At 51.8% G+C, this 18549-nt stretch overlaps 1 protein-coding gene across 4 annotated transcripts in view; it reads left to right on the forward strand.

Annotated features, from left to right (window-relative positions):
- LOC109883414 (EH domain-binding protein 1-like) overlaps positions 1–18549 on the forward strand; it is a 105522-nt gene that overhangs the window by 74086 nt on the left and 12887 nt on the right. For all 4 annotated transcript variants that reach the window (XM_031813125.1, XM_031813127.1, XM_031813126.1 and 1 more), the window contains 2 exons: positions 1946–2045; positions 6896–6969. In XM_031813125.1, the coding sequence (XP_031668985.1) occupies positions 1946–2045; positions 6896–6969 (174 nt within the window). The remainder of the gene's footprint in view (positions 1–1945; positions 2046–6895; positions 6970–18549) is intronic.

Below are 18549 nucleotides of genomic sequence, written 5' to 3' on the forward strand. Positions count from 1 at the left end.
ACCCCTCTCTACCCCTCTCTCAACCCTCTATACCTCTCTCTCAAACCTCTCTACCCCTCTCTCAACCCTCTCTACCCCTCTCTCAACCCTCTCTACCCCTCTCTCAACCCTCTCTACCCCTCTCTCAACCCTCTCTACCTCTCACTCAACCCTCTCTCTTCACCCCCCCCCTCCGTTCTGCCCCTCTCTGACTGTGTGGCTGGAGGGAGAATGGTTTGTTCTCTCACCCCCCCACCCCGTTCTGCCCCTCTCTGACTGTGTGGCTGGAGGGAGAAGGGTTTGTTCTCTCAACCCTCTCTCTTCACCCCCCCCCCCCCCCCCCCTCTGTCCTGCCCCTCTCTGACTGTGTGGCTGGAGGGAGAATGGTTTGTTCTCTCAACCCTCTCTCTTCACCCCCCCCCCCACCCCCACCCCATTCTGCCCCTCTCTGACTGTGTGGCTGGAGGGAGAATGGTTTGTTCTCTCACCCCCCCCCCCCCACCCCGTCCTGCCCCTCTCTGACTGTGTGGCTGGAGGGAGAATGGTTTATTCTCTAATCCCTCTCTCTCGTCTTCCCGTCCGCCTCGCCTCGTCACAATGTCACACAGGCTTAATATTCCCATTATGATGTGGTTGTTTTATTGGACTGTCTGGAGTCACAATGACCTGCCAGAGGAATCTGCCTTTATCCCCTCAGAGCTACCGACTCGCTCTAAACGGCACCCTATTCCCTATGGGGGATCTGGTGAAAAGAAGTGCACTATGTAGGGAATAGGGTGCTATCTGGGATGCAGCCCCCTGTGTCGTCCATTTCAAAGTTGACTACAGTAATCCACGGAGCCTGTTCTTAAATCCCCTCGTCGTGGTCTTTCTTTTTCTGTTAAATGAAATGGCATAGCTACGTCTGGTCTGGGCCGAGCCACACGTCAGAGACAGATACACACAGGACACTGGTTCTTATGTCCTTCACAGGCAGAGGAACAATCCCTCTTTTCTGGCTTGAGGTGGCAATGTGAGAGAGAGGTGTGAGAGAGAGAGGTGTGTGTGAGAGAGAGGTGTGTGTGAGAGAGAGGTGTGTGTGAGAGAGAGGTGTGTGTGTGAGAGAGGTGTGTGTGTGTGAGAGATGTGTGTGTGTGAGAGAGGGGGGGGTGCAAGAGGGGTGTGTGTGAGAGAGAGGTGTGTGTGAGAGAGAGGTGTGTGTGATAGAGAGGTGTGTGTGAGAGAGAGCTGTGTGTGAGAGAGAGCTGTGTGTGTGTGAGAGAGATGTGTGTGAGAGAGATGTGTGTGAGAGAGAGGTGTGTGTGTGAGAGAGATGTGTGTGTGTGAGAGAGGTGTGTGTGTGAGAGATGTGTGTGTGAGAGAGGGGGGGGTGTGTGCAAGAGGGGTGTGTGTGTGTGTGAGAGGTGAGTGTGTGTGTGTGAGAGGGGTGTGTGTGTGTGTGAGAGGTGAGTGTGAGGTGTGTTTAGCATCATACCTCATCATGTAAAGTACATATATCTGCAGTTGCTGTGAGCTGTGGTTGTTAGGTGGTTATGTTATGTGGTTGTTAGGTGATGTGGTTATGTTATGTGGTTGTTAGGTGGTTATGTGGTTGTTAGGTAGTTGTTAGGTGGTTGTTAAGTGATGTGGTTGTTAGGTGGTTATGTTATGTGTTTGTTAGGTGGTTATGTTAGGTGGTTATATGGTTGTTAGGTGATGTGGTTGTTAGGTGGTTATGTTATGTGGTTGTTAGGTGGTTGTTAGGTGATGTGGTTGTTAGGTGGTTATGTTATGTGGTTGTTAGGTGGTTATGATAGGTGGTTATATGGTTGTTAGGTGATGTGGTTGTTAGGTGGTTATGTTATGTGGTTAGGTTGTTATGTTATGTGGTTGTTAGGTGGTTATGTGGTTGTTAGGTGATGTGGTTGTTATGTAATACATTTGTTGTGGGTTGTCCCATGTGTTTAATTGATCTGTTGTGTTCCAGGGAACAGTAAGGAAGAGGAGGAGGCCATGATGCAGGAGTGGTTCATGTTGGTCAACAAGAAGAATGCTCTGATCAGGAGACAGAACCAACTCTCTCTACTGTAAGTCCCCTAATTCTCTCTACTGTAAGTTCCCCTAACGCCCTCTACTGTAAGTCCCCTAACTCTCTCTACTGTAAGTCCCCTAACCCCCTCTAATGTAAGTCCCCTAACCCCCTCTACTGTAAGTCCCCTAACTCTGTCTACTGTAAGTTCCCCTAACCCCCTCTACTGTAAGTCCCCTAACTCTCTCTACTGTGAGTCCCCTAACTCTCTCTACTGTAAGTCCCCTAACTCTCTCTACTGTAAGTCCCCTAACTCTCTCTACTGTAAGTCCCCTAACTCTCTCTACTGTAAGTTCCCCTAACCCTCTCTACTGTAAGTCCCCTAACCCCCTCTACTGTAAGTTCCCCTAACTCTCTCGACTGTAAGTTCCCCAAAACCCCTTCGACCGTAAGTTCCCCCAACCCCCTCGACCGTAAGTTCCCCCAACCCCCTCGACCCTAAGTTCCTCCAATCCCCTCGACCGTAAGTTCCCCTAACCCCCCGACCGTAAGTTACCCTAACCCCCTCTACTGTAAGTTCCCCTAACCCCCTCTACCGTAAGGTCCCCTAGCCCCCTCTACTGTAAGGTCCCCTAACCCCCTCGACTGTAAGTTCCCCTAACCCCCTCTACTGTAAGTTCCCCTAACCCCCTCTACCGTAAGTTCCCCCAACCCCCTCTACCGTAAGGTCCCCTAACCCCCTCTACTGTAAGTTCCCCTAACCCTCTCTACTGTAAGGTCCCCTAACCCCCTTGACTGTAAGTTCCTCTAACCCTCTCTACTGTAAGGTCCCCTAACCCCCTCGACTGTAAGTTCCCCCTAACCCCCTCTACTGTAAGTTCCCCTAACTCTCTCTACTGTAAGTCCCCTAACTCTCTCTACTGTAAGTCCCCTAACTCTCTCTACTGTAAGTCCCCTAACTCTCTCTACTGTAAGTTCCCCTAACCCTCTCTACTGTAAGTCCCCTAACTCTCTCTACTGTAAGTTCCCCTAACCCTCTCGACTGTAAGTTCCCCAAAACCCCTTCGACCTTAAGTTCCCCCAACCCCCTCGACCGTAAGTTCCCCCAACCCCCTCGACCCTAAGTTCCTCCAATCCCCTCGACCGTAAGTTCCCCCAAGCTACTCGACCGTAAGTTCCCCCAAGTCCCTCGACCGTAAGTTCCCCCAAGTCCCTCGGCCGTAAGTTCCCCCAAGCCCCTCGACCGTAAGTTCCCCTAACCCCCTCTACCGTAAGTTCCCCTAACCCCCTCTACCGTAAGTTCCCCTAACCCCCTCTACCGTAAGTTCCCCTAACTCCCTCTACCGTAAGTTCCCCTAACCCCCCCCCCCCTGACCGTAAGTTCCCCTAACCCCCTCTACTGTAAGTTCCCCTAACCCCCTCTACCATAAGGTCCCCTAACCCCCCTCTACTGTAAGTTCCCCTAACCCCCTCTACCGTAAGGTCCCCTAATCCCCTCTACTGTAAGGTCCCCTAACCCCCTCGACTGTAAGTTCCCCTAACCCCCTCGACTGCAAGTTCCCCTAACCCCCTCTACTGTAAGGTCCCCTAACCCCCTCTACCGTAAGTTCCCCCAACCCTCTCTACCGTAAGTTCCCCCAACCCTCTCTACCGTAAGTTCCCCCAACCCCCTCGACTGTAAGTTCCCCCAACCCCCTCGACCGTAAGTTCCCCCAACCCTCTCTACCGTAAGTTCCCCCAACCCCCTCGACTGTAAGTTCCCCTAACCCCCTCTACTGTAAGTTCCCCTAACCCCCTCGACTGTAAGTTCCCCTAACCCCCTCTACCGCAAGGTCCCCTAACCCCCTCTACTGTAAGGTCCCCTAACCCCCTCTACTGTAAGGTCCCCTAACCCCCTCGACTGTAAGTTCCCCTAACCCTCTCTACTGTAAGGTCTCCTAACACTGAGCTCTTTCCCTCTCACTCTCCATTGTGTCTGACTATCCAATGCACAGACATAGTATTCTCTCTGTGTTCCCAGTTCCCAATACACAGACATAGTATTCTCTCTGTGTGTTCCCAATACACAGACATAGTATTTTTAAACCAATCATCACACAACTGCTTTACCCAGTGATCTGTGTGTTGTAAACCTGTTAATGTCCATAATCCATTCTGGTTCTGTTTATTCCTGGCATTTACATGTCAACTTTAAACCAATAAGAACCCAGCGATCATCACAACGTTGCATCACAACGCCTTTCTCTTTAGCTACATTTCCAAATGGCACCCTATTCCCTATGTAGTGCACTACTTTTTAGACCAGGGCCCTATGGGATTCTGTGTAGGTCCTGGTCAAAAGTAGTGCCATTTGTGACACAGGCTTTGTGCGGTCACTCAGCCACTAGGTGGACAGGTGGAAAAACACTGCTCTCCTTTTCATTCTCTCTCTCTCTTTCCTTTTCATTCTCTCTCTCTCTTTCCTTTTCATTCCTTCCTCCCTCGCAGGATTTCAAAGGGCCAGAGAGAACAAGAAACTGAAGTATTCATATAATCACATTATATGGTGTGAGAGAGAGAGGGAGGGAGGGAGAGAGAGGGAGGGGGAGAGAGGGAGGGGGAGAGAGAGGAGGGTGTTTAAAGTGGCCAATTGATAGAGGGTCTGATTACTACCTCTTTCATTTCTCTCTTTGTGGCAGAAAAGCGCCTCTGAAGGACAAATTCTATTATGGGGAAAATTAGCTCGTTTTCTAAACCATCTGAAAGAAGGGGAATTAAATTTGTAGCCCTACCGCCCAGACATTACCCACTCTACCACCCAGACATTACCCACTCTACCACCCAGACATTACCCACTCTACACCCCAGACATTACCCACTCTACCACCCAGACATTACCCACTCTACCACCCAGACATTACCCACTCTACCACCCAGACATTACCCACTCTACCGCCCAGACATTACCCACTCTACCACCCAGACATTACCCACTCTACCACCCAGACATTACCCACTCTACCACCCAGACATTACCCACTCTACCGCCCAGACATTACCCACTCTACCACCCAGACATTACCCACTCTACCCCCCAGACATTACCACTCTAACCGCCCAGACATTACCCACTCTACCGCCCAGACATTACCCACTCTACCACCCAGACATTACCCACTCTACCACCCAGACATTACCACTCTACCACCCCAGACATTACCCACTCTACCACCCAGACATTACCCACTCTACCACCCATACATTACCCACTCTACCACCCAGACAATCCCCCCCCCCTACCACCCAGACATTACCCCCTACCGCCCAGACATTACCCCCCCCTACCGCCCAGACATTACCTCCCCCTACCGCCCAGACATTCCCCCGCCCCTACCGCCCAGACATTACCCCCCTACCGCCCAGACATTGCCCCCTTTCCTACCGCCCAGACATTACCCCCCCCTACCGCCCAGACATTACCTCCCCCTACCGCCCAGACATTACCCACCCTACCGCCCAGACATTACCCCCCCTGCCGCCCAGACATTACCCACTCTACCACCCAGACATTACCCACTCTACCCCCCAGACATTACCCACTCTACCACCCAGACATTACCCACTCTACCCCCCTCAGACATTACCCACTCTACCGCCCAGACATTACCCACTCTACCACCCAGACATTACCCACTCTACCACCCAGACATTACCCACTCTACCACCCATACATTACCCACTCTACCACCCAGACATTACCCACTCTACCACGCAGACATTACCCACTCTACCACCCAGACATTACCCACTCTACCACCCAGACATTACCCTCTCTACCACCCAGACATTACCCACTCTACCACCCAGACAATCCCCCCCCCCTACCGCCCAGACATTACCCCCCTACCGCCCAGACATTACCCCACCTACCGCCCAGACATTACCTCCCCCTACCGCCCAGACATCCCCCCCGCCCCTACCGCCCAGACATTACCCCCCTACCGCCCAGACATTGCCCCCTTTCCTACCGCCCATACATTACCCCCCTACCGCCCATACATTACCCACCCTACCGCCCAGACATTACCCCCCCTGCCGCCCAGACATTACCACACTACCGCCCAGACATTACCCCCCTACCGCCCATACATTACCCCCCTACCGCCCAGACATTACACCCTACCGCCCATACATTATCCCCCCCACACTCATACCTCCTGTTCTTGTTTGGTTCCATCTCCTGTCATTTTCCTTTTCACTGTCCTATCTCTCTACCTGTCTCTCCATCTCTCTTCCTGTCTCTCCATCTCTCTACCTGTCTCTCCTCTCCTTTTCCCTGTCTCTCCATCTCTCTACCTGTCTCTCCATCTCTCTACCTGTCTCTACCTGTCTCTCCCTGTCTCTCCTTCTCTCTACCTGTCCCCCCTCTACTTTTCCCCTGTCTCTCCATCTCTCTATCTGTCTCGCCATCGCTCTACCTGTCTCTCCATCTCTCTACCTGTCCCCCCTCTACTTTTCCCCTGTCTCTCCATCTCTCTACCTGTCTCTCCATCTCTCTACCTGTCTCTCCATCTCTCTACCTGTCTCTCCATCTCTCTCCTTCGCTTTCTTTCCCCCTACTTCTGTCTGTCTGTCTGTCCCTCTCTCTTTCTCTTTCCCTCCCTCCATTTCTTTCTTTCTCTCCCTCTCTCTCTCTCTCCGTCTCTGTCCCTCTCTCACCCACACACAGGGTTTTACCAGACCAGCCCACGCAGGGCCCCGGGTCGGGGTATGTTTGTGTATCAGATATTTGCAGTAGATTAATGTGTGAAGAGAAGGGAGAAGGTCCAGCCGACTGGCTGAATCAATGTTTATTGCAGACTTCTTCTAAGTGCTTAATGATTTAGTCATTAACATATTGATGAACTTTGTTCCAACTTACTGCCACAGGGAGAAGGAGCACGATCTGGAGCGACGCTTTGAGCTGCTCAACAGAGAGCTGAGAGCCATGATGGCCATCGAGGGTAAGACATTTACCCTTCAGGTCATTTAGAAGACGCTCTTATGACGGGGAAGTTAGGCCAGGGGGTGGGGGGGGGGGGGGCGATTAGAGAGGGGGGGGGGGCGATTAGAGAGGGGGGGAGACGATTAGAGAGGGTTGGGGGAGAGACGATTAGAGAGGGTTGGGGGAGAGACGATTAGAGAGGGGGGAGGGAAGAGACGATTAGAGAGGGTTGGGGGAGAGACGTTTAGAGAGGGGGAGGGAAGAGACGATTAGAGAGGGGGGGAGACGATTAGAGAGAGGGGGGGATACGATTAGAGAGGGTTGGGGGAGAGACGATTAGAGAGGGGGGGAGACGATTAGAGAGGTTTGGGGGAGAGACGATTAGAGAGGGGGGGAGACGATTAGAGAGGGTTGGGGGGGAGACGATTAGAGAGGGGGGGTGGAAGGGGGAGGGAAGAGATGATTAGAGAGGGAGGGAGGGGGAGGGAAGAGACGATTAGAGAGGGGGGGAGAGATGATTAGAGAGGGGGGAGACGATTAGAGAGGGGGGAGAGACGATTAGAGAGGGGGGGGAAGAGATGATTAGAGAGGGGGGGAGGGAAGAGATGATTAGAGAGGGGGGAGGGAAGAGATTATTAGAGAGGGGGGGGGGAAGAGATTATTAGAGAGGGGGGAGAGACGATTAGAGGGGGGGGGGGGAAGAGATGATTAGAGAGGGGGGAGAGACGATTAGAGAGGGGGGGAGGGAAGAGATGATTAGAGAGGGGGGGAGGAAAGAGATGATTAGAGAGGGGGGGAGACTATTAGAGAGGGGGGAGAGACGATTAGAGAGGGGGGAGACTATTAGAGAGAGGGGGGGGAGACTATTAGAGAGGGGGGGGTATGTTTAAGTAGGAAAGTGGAAATGGGGAGAAATACTTCAAATACATCACCTGTACCTTTATGGGTGGTGATTTTACTGCTATCTACTGGTACACTGTCTATTATTCCATTAGTTTGGATTCAACACATTTCTCTCCTGCTCTGAATAGTAGTGCTGCCTTGCAGTCAGGATCCTAACCACAGGTTGCTAGGTGGTAACTAGGAGGATCCTCCTCTGTCAGGATCCTAACCACAGGTTGCTAGGTGGTAACTAGGAGGATCCTCCTCTGTCAGTATCCTAACCACAGGTTGCTAGGTGGTAACTAGGAGGATCCTCCTCTGTCAGGATCCTAACCACAGGTTGCTAGGTGGTAACTAGGAGGATCCTCCTCTGTCAGTATCCTAACCACAGGTTGCTAGGTGGTAACTAGGAGGATCCTCCTCTGTCAGGATCCTAACCACAGGTTGCTAGGTGGTAACTAGGAGGATCCTCCTCTGTCAGGATCCTAACCACAGGTTGCTAGGTGGTAATTAGGAGGATCCTCCTCTGTCAGTATCCTAACCACAGGTTGCTAGGTGGTAACTAGGAGGATCCTCCTCTGTCAGTATCCTAACCACAGGTTGCTAGGTGGTTACTAGGAGGAGCCTCCTCAGTCAGGATCCTAACCACAGGTTGCTAGGTGGTAACTAGGAGGATCCTCCTCTGTCAGTATCCTAACCACAGGTTGCTAGGTGGTTATTAGGAGGATCCTCCTCTGTCAGTATCCTAACCACAGGTTGCTAGGTGGTTACTAGGAGGATCCTCCTCTGTCAGTATCCTAACCACAGGTTGCTAGGTGGTAACTAGGAGGAACCTCCTCTGTCAGTATCCTAACCACAGGTTGCTAGGTGGTAACTAGGAGGATCCTCCTCTGTCAGTATCCTAACCACAGGTTGCTAGGTGGTAACTAGGAGGATCCTCCTCTGTCAGGATCCTAACCACAGGTTGCTAGGTGGTTACTAGGAGGATCCTCCTCTGTCAGTATCCTAACCACAGGTTGCTAGGTGGTTACTAGGAGGATCCTCCTCTGTCAGTATCCTAACCACAGGTTGCTAGGTGGTTACTAAGAGGAACCTCCTCTGTCAGGATCCTAACCACAGGTTGCTAGGGTGGTTACTAGGAGGAGCCTCCTCAGTCAGGATCCTAACCACAGGTTGCTAGGTGGTTACTAGGAGGATCCTCCTCTGTCAGTATCCTAACCACAGGTTGCTAGGTGGTTACTAGGAGGATCCTCCTCTGTCAGTATCCTAACCACAGGTTGCTAGGTGGTTACTAGGAGGATCCTCCTCTGTCAGTATCCTAACCACAGGTTGCTAGGTGGTTACTAGGAGGAGCCTCCTCAGTCAGGATCCTAACCACAGGTTGCTAGGTGGTTACTAGGAGGAGCCTCCTCAGTCAGGATCCTAACCACAGGTTGCTAGGTGGTTACTAGGAGGAACCTCCTCAGTCAGGATCCTAACCACAGGTTGCTAGGTGGTTACTAGGGGGAGCCTCCTCAGTCAGGATCCTAACCACAGGTTGCTAGGTGGTTACTAGGGAGGAGCCTCCTCTGTCAGTATCCTAACCACAGGTTGCTAGGTGGTTACTAGGAGGAGACTCCTCAGTCAGTATCCTAACCACAGGTTGCTAGGTGGTTACTAGGAGGATCCTCCTCAGCAAGGAGAACTGGACTGATGCTGTCTGATCAGTGCTATCTAACACCCATACTAGGCCTGAATACCATTATCAGCACCCTGGTTTGATATCTAGCCCTGCTGACTGACATGGAGGATTAAAACCCGGCTAGCTAGTAGCTACGTTATCCAGGTAGGTTGTTGTGTGTACTGGTACAGGCTGAAAAGCACCACTATTGTGTGGTATCAAAGTTGTCGAGCCGAAACCCAAGTTTAATCCCTTTCACTGTGTCCTCTTTGTGAAAAATGAACCTTTTGACAATCAATGCAAATTGATTTCTCCATTCAATGTTGACCTGCCTGCACCTCTGCATCGGCCATGGTAATTTCTTTCCCCACCTGATAAGCAACCTGATCCATATTAAATCAATTGTAATTAGTTGGTGGAAGGGACTGGGCAGGTGTGTGTAGGGAGGAGGGGGGAGTGTGTATTTGTGTGTGCAACGTGTGTGTGTGCGTGCGTGTGTTGTGGAGTAGACAGACATGCATAGCTGAACAGGAGCAAGAGAGTAGGAACACATCCTGGTTAGGGGTTGATTGCTCTTGTCTGCCACACACCAGCCAGCCTGTATTTCTGTATTTGGAGAGGGAAGCAACAGGTAATGCAGTCAGACACCTGACAAAGACACCTGACAAAGCTGCTCTGAACTTTACATTTTATTACATTGTTCTAAGTGCATTTTCCACATGGTCACAACACATGGTCACATGGTCACAACACATGGTCACATGGTCACAACACATGGTCACATGGTCACAGCACATGGTCACATGGTCACAACACATGGTCACATGGTCACAACACGTGGTCACATGGTCACAGCACATGGTCACAACACATGGTCACATGGTCACAACACATGGTCACATGGTCACAACACATGGTCACATGGTCACAACACATGGTCACATGGTCACAACACATGGTCACAACACATGGTCACAACACATGGTCACAACACATGGTCACATGGTCACAACACATGGTCACATGGTCACAACACATGGTCACATGGTCACAACACATGGTCACATGGTCACAACACATGGTCACATGGTCACAACACATGGTCACAGCACATGGTCACATGGTCACAACACATGGTCACAACACATGGTCACATGGTCACAACACATGGTCACAACACATGGTCACATGGTCACAACACATGGTCACATGGTCACAACACATGGTCACAGCACATGGTCACATGGTCACAACACATGGTCACAACACATGGTCACATGGTCACAACACATGGTCACAACACATGGTCACAGCACATGGTCACATGGTCACAACACATGGTCACATGGTCACAACACATGGTCACATGGTCACAACACATGGTCACATGGTCACAACACATGGTCACATGGTCACAACACATGGTCACAGGCACATGGTCACATGGTCACAACACATGGTCACAACACATGGTCACATGGTCACAACACATGGTCACAACACATGGTCACAGCACATGGTCACATGGTCACAACACATGGTCACATGGTCACAACACGTGGTCACATGGTCACAGCACATGGTCACATGGTCACAACACGTGGTCACAACACGTGGTCACATGGTCACAACACGTGGTCACATGATCACATGGTCACAACAAGTGGTCAGAGCACATGGTTACAACACATAGTCACATGGTCACAACACATGGTCACAACACATGGTCACATGGTCACAACACATGGTCACAACACATGGCCACATGGTCACAACACATGGTCACATGGTCACAACACGTGGTCACATGGCCACAACACGTGGTCACAACACGTGGTCACATGGTCACAACATGTGGTCACATGGCCACAACACGTGGTCACATGGTCACAACACGTGGTCACATGGTCACAACACGTGGTCACATGGTCACAACACGTGGTCACATGGGGATAAGGAACACAGATGTTAAAATGAAAGCACAGTAATCTATAAAACATAATTGACATAAAACGTCATGATACAATAACATACAGTCGTTGTTTTCTAAGAGCGCAAAAGGAGTTTCATGGCCATTTGCAGGCTATGCACTGTGAGAGGAGGAATCCTTTGCAATCAAATCAAATCAAATGTATTTGTCACATACACATGGTTAGCAGATGTTAAATGCGAGTGTAGCGAAATGCTTGTGCTTCTAGTTGCGACAATGCAGTAATAACCAACGAGTAATCTAGCTAACACAAAACTACTGTCTTATACACAGTGTAAGGGGATAAAGAATATGTACATAAGGATATATGAATGAGTGATGGTACAGAGCGGCATAGGCAAGATGCAGTAGATGGTATCGAGTACAATATATACATATGAGATGAGTAATGTAGGGTATGTAAACAAAAGTGGCATAGTTTAAAGTGGCTAGTGTTACATGTATTACATATGAGTAATGTAGGGTATATAAACATTATATTAAGTAGCATTGTTTAAAGTGGATAGTGATATATTTTACATCAATTCCCATAAATTCTCATTAAACCTATAAACCTGAATTGAGTGCATGAGCAGCAGAGTATGAGAGGTGGGAGGAGGCAGACAATGGTCCTGGAGAGGTGGGACAATGCAGACCATGGTCCTGGAGAGGTGGAGAGGTGGGACAAGGCAGACCATGGTCCTGGAGAGGTGGGACAAGGCAGACCATGGTCCTGGAGAGGTGGGAGGAGGCAGACCATGGTCCTGGAGAGGTGGGACAAGCCAGACCATGGTCCTGGAGAGGTGGAGAGGTGGGACAAGGCAGACCATGGTCCTGGAGAGGTGGAACAAGGCAGACCATGGTCCTGGAGAGGTGGAGAGGTGGGACAAGGCAGACTATGGTCCTGGAGAGGTGGGAGGAGGCAGACCATGGTCATGGAGAGGTGGGACAAGGCAGACCATGGTCCTGGAGAGGTGGGACAAGCCATACCATGGTCCTGGAGAGGTGGGACAAGGCAGACCATGGTCCTGGAGAGGTGGACAAGCCAGACCATGGTCCTGGAGAGGTGGGACAAGGCAGACCATGGTCCTGGAGAGGTGGGACAAGGCAGACCATGGTCGTGGAGAGGTGGGACAAGCCAGACCATGGTCCTGGAGAGGTGGGAGGAGGCAGACCATGGTCCTGGAGAGGTGGGACAAGCCAGACCATGGTCCTGGAGAGGTGGAGAGGTGGGACAAGGCAGACCATGGTCCTGGAGAGGTGGAACAAGGCAGACCATGGTCCTGGAGAGGTGGAGAGGTGGGACAAGGCAGACTATGGTCCTGGAGAGGTGGGAGGAGGCAGACCATGGTCCATGGAGAGGTGGGACAAGGCAGACCATGGTCCTGGAGAGGTGGGACAAGCCATACCATGGTCCTGGAGAGGTGGGACAAGGCAGACCATGGTCCTGGAGAGGTGGACAAGCCAGACCATGGTCCTGGAGAGGTGGGACAAGGCAGACCATGGTCCTGGAGAGGTGGGACAAGGCAGACCATGGTCGTGGAGAGGTGGGACAAGCCAGACCATGGTCCTGGAGAGGTGGGACAAGCCAGACCATGGTCCTGGAGAGGTGGGACAAGCCAGACCATGGTCCTGGAGAGGTGGGATAAGGCAGACTATGGTCCTGGAGAGGTGGGATAAGGCAGACCATGGTCCTGGAGAGGTGGAGAGGTGGGACAAGGCAGACCATGGTCCTGGAGAGGTGGGATAAGGCAGACTATGGTCCTGGAGAGGTGGGACAAGCCATACCATGGTCCTGGAGAGGTGGGATAAGGCAGACTATGGTCCTGGAGAGGTGGGATAAGGCAGACCATGGTCCTGGAGAGGTGGAGAGGTGGGACAAGGCAGACCATGGTCCTGGAGAGGTGGGACAAGGCAGACCATGGTCCTGGAGAGGTGGAGAGGTGGGACAAGGCAGACCATGGTCCTGGAGAGGTGGGACAAGGCAGACCATGGTCCTGGAGAGGTGGGAGGAGGCAGACCATGGTCCTGGAGAGGTGGAACAAGGCAGACCATGGTCCTGGAGAGGTGGAGAGGTGGGACAAGGCAGACTATGGTCCTGGAGAGGTGGGAGGAGGCAGACCATGGTCATGGAGAGGTGGAGAGGTGGGACAAGCCAGACCATGGTCCTGGAGAGGTGGGACAAGCCAGACCATGGTCCTGGAGAGGTGGGATAAGGCAGACTATGGTCCTGGATAGGTGGGATAAGGCAGACCATGGTCCTGGAGAGGTGGAGAGGTGGGACAAGGCAGACCGTGGTCCTGGAGAGGTGGAGAGGTGGGACAAGGCAGACCATGGTCCTGGAGAGGTGGGATAAGGCAGACTATGGTCCTGGAGAGGTGGGACAAGCCATACCATGGTCCTGGAGAGGTGGGATAAGGCAGACTATGGTCCTGGAGAGGTGGGATAAGGGCAGACCATGGTCCTGGAGAGGTGGAGAGGTGGGACAAGGCAGACCATGGTCCTGGAGAGGTGGGACAAGGCAGACCATGGTCCTGGAGAGGTGGGACAAGGCAGACCATGGTCCTGGAGAGGTGGGAGGAGGCAGACCATGGTCCTGGAGAGGTGGAACAAGGCAGGCCATGGTCCTGGAGAGGTGGGACAAGGCAGACTATGGTCCTGGAGAGGTGGGAGGAGGCAGACCATGGTCATGGAGAGGTGGGACAAGGCAGACCATGGTCCTGGAGAGGTGGGACAAGCCATACCATGGTCCTGGAGAGGTGGGACAAGGCAGACCATGGTCCTGGAGAGGTGGACAAGCCAGACCATGGTCCTGGAGAGGTGGGACAAGGCAGACCATGGTCCTGGAGAGGTGGGACAAGGCAGACCATGGTCGTGGAGAGGTCGGACAAGCCAGACCATGGTCCTGGAGAGGTGGGACAAGCCAGACCATGGTCCTGGAGAGGTGGGACAAGCCAGACCATGGTCCTGGAGAGGTGGGATAAGGCAGACTATGGTCCTGGAGAGGTGGGATAAGGCAGACCATGGTCCTGGAGAGGTGGAGAGGTGGGACAAGGCAGACCATGGTCCTGGAGAGGTGGAGAGGTGGGACAAGGCAGACCATGGTCCTGGAGAGGTGGGATAAGGCAGACTATGGTCCTGGAGAGGTGGGACAAGCCATACCATGGTCCTGGAGAGGTGGGATAAGGCAGACTATGGTCCTGGAGAGGTGGGATAAGGCAGACCATGGTCCTGGAGAGGTGGAGAGGTGGGACAAGGCAGACCATGGTCCTGGAGAGGTGGAGAGGTGGGACAAGGCAGACCATGGTCCTGGAGAGGTGGGATAAGGCAGACTATGGTCCTGGAGAGGTGGGACAAGCCATACCATGGTCCTGGAGAGGTGGAGAGGTGGGACAAGGCAGACCATGGTCCTGGAGAGGTGGAGAGGTGGGACAAGGCAGACCATGGTCCTGGAGAGGTGGGACAAGGCAGACTATGGTCCTGGAGAGGTGTGACTTATCCTCCTCTCCAACCTCTCCACCCTCTCCACTCTCTCCACCCTCTCCACTCTCTCCACCCTCTCCTCTCCACTCTCTCCAATCTCTCCACCCTCTCCTCTCCACCCTCTCCACTCTCTCCTCTCCACTCTCTCCTCTCCACCCTCTCCTCTCCAACCTCTCCTCTCCAACCTCTCCACTCTCTCCACCCTCTCCTCTCCACTCTCTCCAATCTCTCCTCTCCACCCTCTCCTCTCCACCCTCTCCACTCTCTCCTCTCCAATCTCTCCTCCTGCCCTCTCTCCATTCCTCTCTCCTCTTCTCCTTCCTCGGGGATCTACTTAATATTCAACATGCTCTACCTTTCACAGGCCAGGCACAGATAGTTCTGCTAGAAAGATAGTGTGTGAGGGAAGAGTGTGTGTGAGGGAAGAGAGTGTGTGTCCGCTGTTATTTGGTGGTTGGCCAGGTCCATTGAGTGATGGCTGGGCTGCGTGGCGTGGCGTGGCTTGCAGGTAATTGCTGATTTGGTTGGCCAGCCGATGACAGAGAGACTTGCAGAGATAGACACACACACACACACACGCTCGCGCACACACACACGTCCATGCCAGTCGATGACAGAGAGACGCTAGTGCTGGAGTACTCAAACCAGTGAACGACACAGATATACACACTTGAAGAGATATATGCACACACTCACACACTCTCACACACTCATACACACCTCTCGCACACTCACACACACACTCACACCCTCTCACATGATTAAAAGTGATACAGATAGCCAGCAGCGTATCCACTTATTCTGATGCCTCACAGCATAGTGGGAGAATGTGTGCTTCCATACCATCCAGTCTATGACCCATACTGTTATTGATCTGTCAGTCTATGATCCATACTGTTATTGATCTGTCAGTCTATGATCCATACTGTTATTGATCTGTCAGTCTATGATCCATACTGTTATTGAGCTGTCAGTCTATGATCCATACTGTTATTGATCTGCCAGTCTATGATCCATACTGTTATTGATCTGTCCGTCTATGATCCATACTGTTATTGAGCTGTCAGTCTATGGTCCATACTGTTATTGATCTGTCAGTCTATGATCCATACTGTTATTGATCTGTCAGTCTATGATCCATACTGTTATTGGTCTGTCAGTCTATGATCCATACTGTTATTGATCTGTCAGTCTATGATCCATACTGTTATTGAGCTGTCAGTCTATGATCCATACTGTTATTGATCTGTCAGTCTATGATCTGTACTGTTATTGATCTGTCAGTCTATGATCCATACTGTTATTGATCTGTCAGTCTATGATCCATACTGTTATTGATCTGTCAGTCTATGATCCATACTGTTATTGATCTGTCAGTCTATGATCCATACTGTTATTGATCTGTCAGTCTATGATCCATACTGTTATTGATCTGTCAGTCTATGATCCATACTGTTATTGATCTGTCAGTCTATGATCCATACTGTTATTGATCTGTCAGTCTATGATCCATACTGTTATTGATCTGTCAGTCTATGATCCATACTGTTATTGATCTGTCAGTCTATGATCCATACTGTTATTGAGCTGTCAGTCTATGATCCATACTGTTATTGATCTGTCAGTCTATGATCCATACTGTTATTGATCTGTCAGTCTATGATCCATAATGTTATTGATCTGTCAGTCTATGATCCATACTGTTATTGATCTGTCAGTCTATGATCCATACTGTTATTGAGCCGTGAGCTGTCAGTGGTTAGTAGAGTTGAAGATTTTATCAGGAACAGAATGGAACCTAAAGATCAGGGGACTGGACCCTATCACAGAACACCTAGAGGATGGATAAAGAGAGGGAGGAGAAGGAGAGGGGGGAGGAGGAGAAGGAGGAGGAGAAGGAGAGGGGGGAGAAGGAGAGGGAGGAGGAGAAGAAGAGGGGAAGAAGGAGAGAGGGAGGGTATATAAAACAAACCCTGGTGGTGTTTAAAGACATGTTGGGTGATAGAGAGAACACCTAGAGGAGGGAGAGAGGGGAGAAAAAAGAGAGAGGAGGAGAGGGAGGAGAGAGGAGGAGAGGGATGAGGAGAAGGAGAGAGGGAGAAAGAGAGGGAGGAGGAGAGGGAGGAGGAGAAAGAGAGGGATGAGGAGAAGGAGAGAGGGAGAAAGAGAGGGAGGAGGAGAAGGAGAAGGAGAGAGGGAGAAAGAGGGGGAGAAGGAGAAGGAGAGAGAGGAGGAGGAGGAGAAGGAAAGAGGGAGGGTATATAAAACAGACCCTGGTGTTTAGACATGTAGGGTGATAGAGGGGATCCTCCTTGTGCCTGGTCTGCTGCCAGGCTGTGAAAATACCATCTGTATACCAGGCTCTCAGCTCCCTCACACCAAACACACACACACACATAATGGTACGTACACACACAAACGTGCTTACAGACACAGTCTTACGAACACCATCTGTAATCCACGGTCTCATCTCCTTGCAACCAAATTGATCTACTGTGCTCTCTTTATCTGTTTACTGTTTACACACACACTTACACACTCACACCACACAAACCACACACACACACACACACACACACCTTTCTCTCCCCTCTCCGTACACAGCGTGTGACGTGGCTCGGAGGGTGTGTGTTGTGAAGTGTCTGCTCCTGGTCTCTGAAGGGATTTATGCAGAGCCAGGTCCCACACTTTTCTTGTTACGGTTTGATATGATAAGCTTTTTATATGTTGAAAATCAATATGTAATCCTATGCAGTAGTTTATCCCCCCTCCTCTGCAACTCTCTCCCTCCCTCCTCCTCTCTCTCCCTCTCTCTCCCTCTCTCTCACCATCTCTCTCCCTCTCTCCCCCTCTCTCTCCCTCTCTCTCTCCCTCCCTCCCCCTCTCTCTCACCATCTCTCTCCCTCCCTCCCCCTCTCTCTCCCTCTCTCTCACCATCTCTCTCACCATCTCTCTCCCTCCCTCCCCCTCTCTCTCCCTCTCTCTCACCATCTCTCTCCCTCCCTCTCACCATCTCTCTCCCTCTCTCTCCCTCCCTCCCTCCCCTCTCTCTCCCTCTCTCTCACCATCTCTCTCCCTCTCTCTCACCATCTCTCTCCCTCCTTCCCCCTCTCTCTCCCTCTCTCTCACCATCTCTCTCCCTCTCTCTCACCATCTCTCTCCCTCCCTCCCCCTCTCTCTCACCATCTCCCCCCTCACTCTCACCATCTCTCTCCCTCCCTCCCCCTCTCTCTCCCTCTCTCTCACCATCTCTCTCCCTCCCTCCCCCTCTCTCTCCCTCTCTCTCACCATCTCTCTCCCTCCCTCCCCCTCTCTCTCACCATCTCCCCCCTCACTCTCACCATCTCTCTCCCTCCCTCCCCCTCTCTCTCCCTCTCTCTCACCATCTCTCTCCCTCCCTCCCCCTCTCTCTCACCATCTCCCCCTCACTCTCACCATCTCTCTCCCTCCCTCCCCCTCTCTCTCCCTCTCTCTCACCATCTCTCTCCCTCCCTCCCCCTCTCTCTCACCATCTCCCCCTCACTCTCACCATCTCTCTCCCTCTCTCTCACCATCTACCCCTCTCTCTGATCATCTCCCTCTCTCCCCCTCTCTCTGATCATCTC

Source organism: Oncorhynchus kisutch, unplaced genomic scaffold, assembly GCF_002021735.2.
Source record: "Oncorhynchus kisutch isolate 150728-3 unplaced genomic scaffold, Okis_V2 Okis04b-Okis11a_hom, whole genome shotgun sequence".
NCBI lineage: Eukaryota > Metazoa > Chordata > Actinopteri > Salmoniformes > Salmonidae > Oncorhynchus > Oncorhynchus kisutch.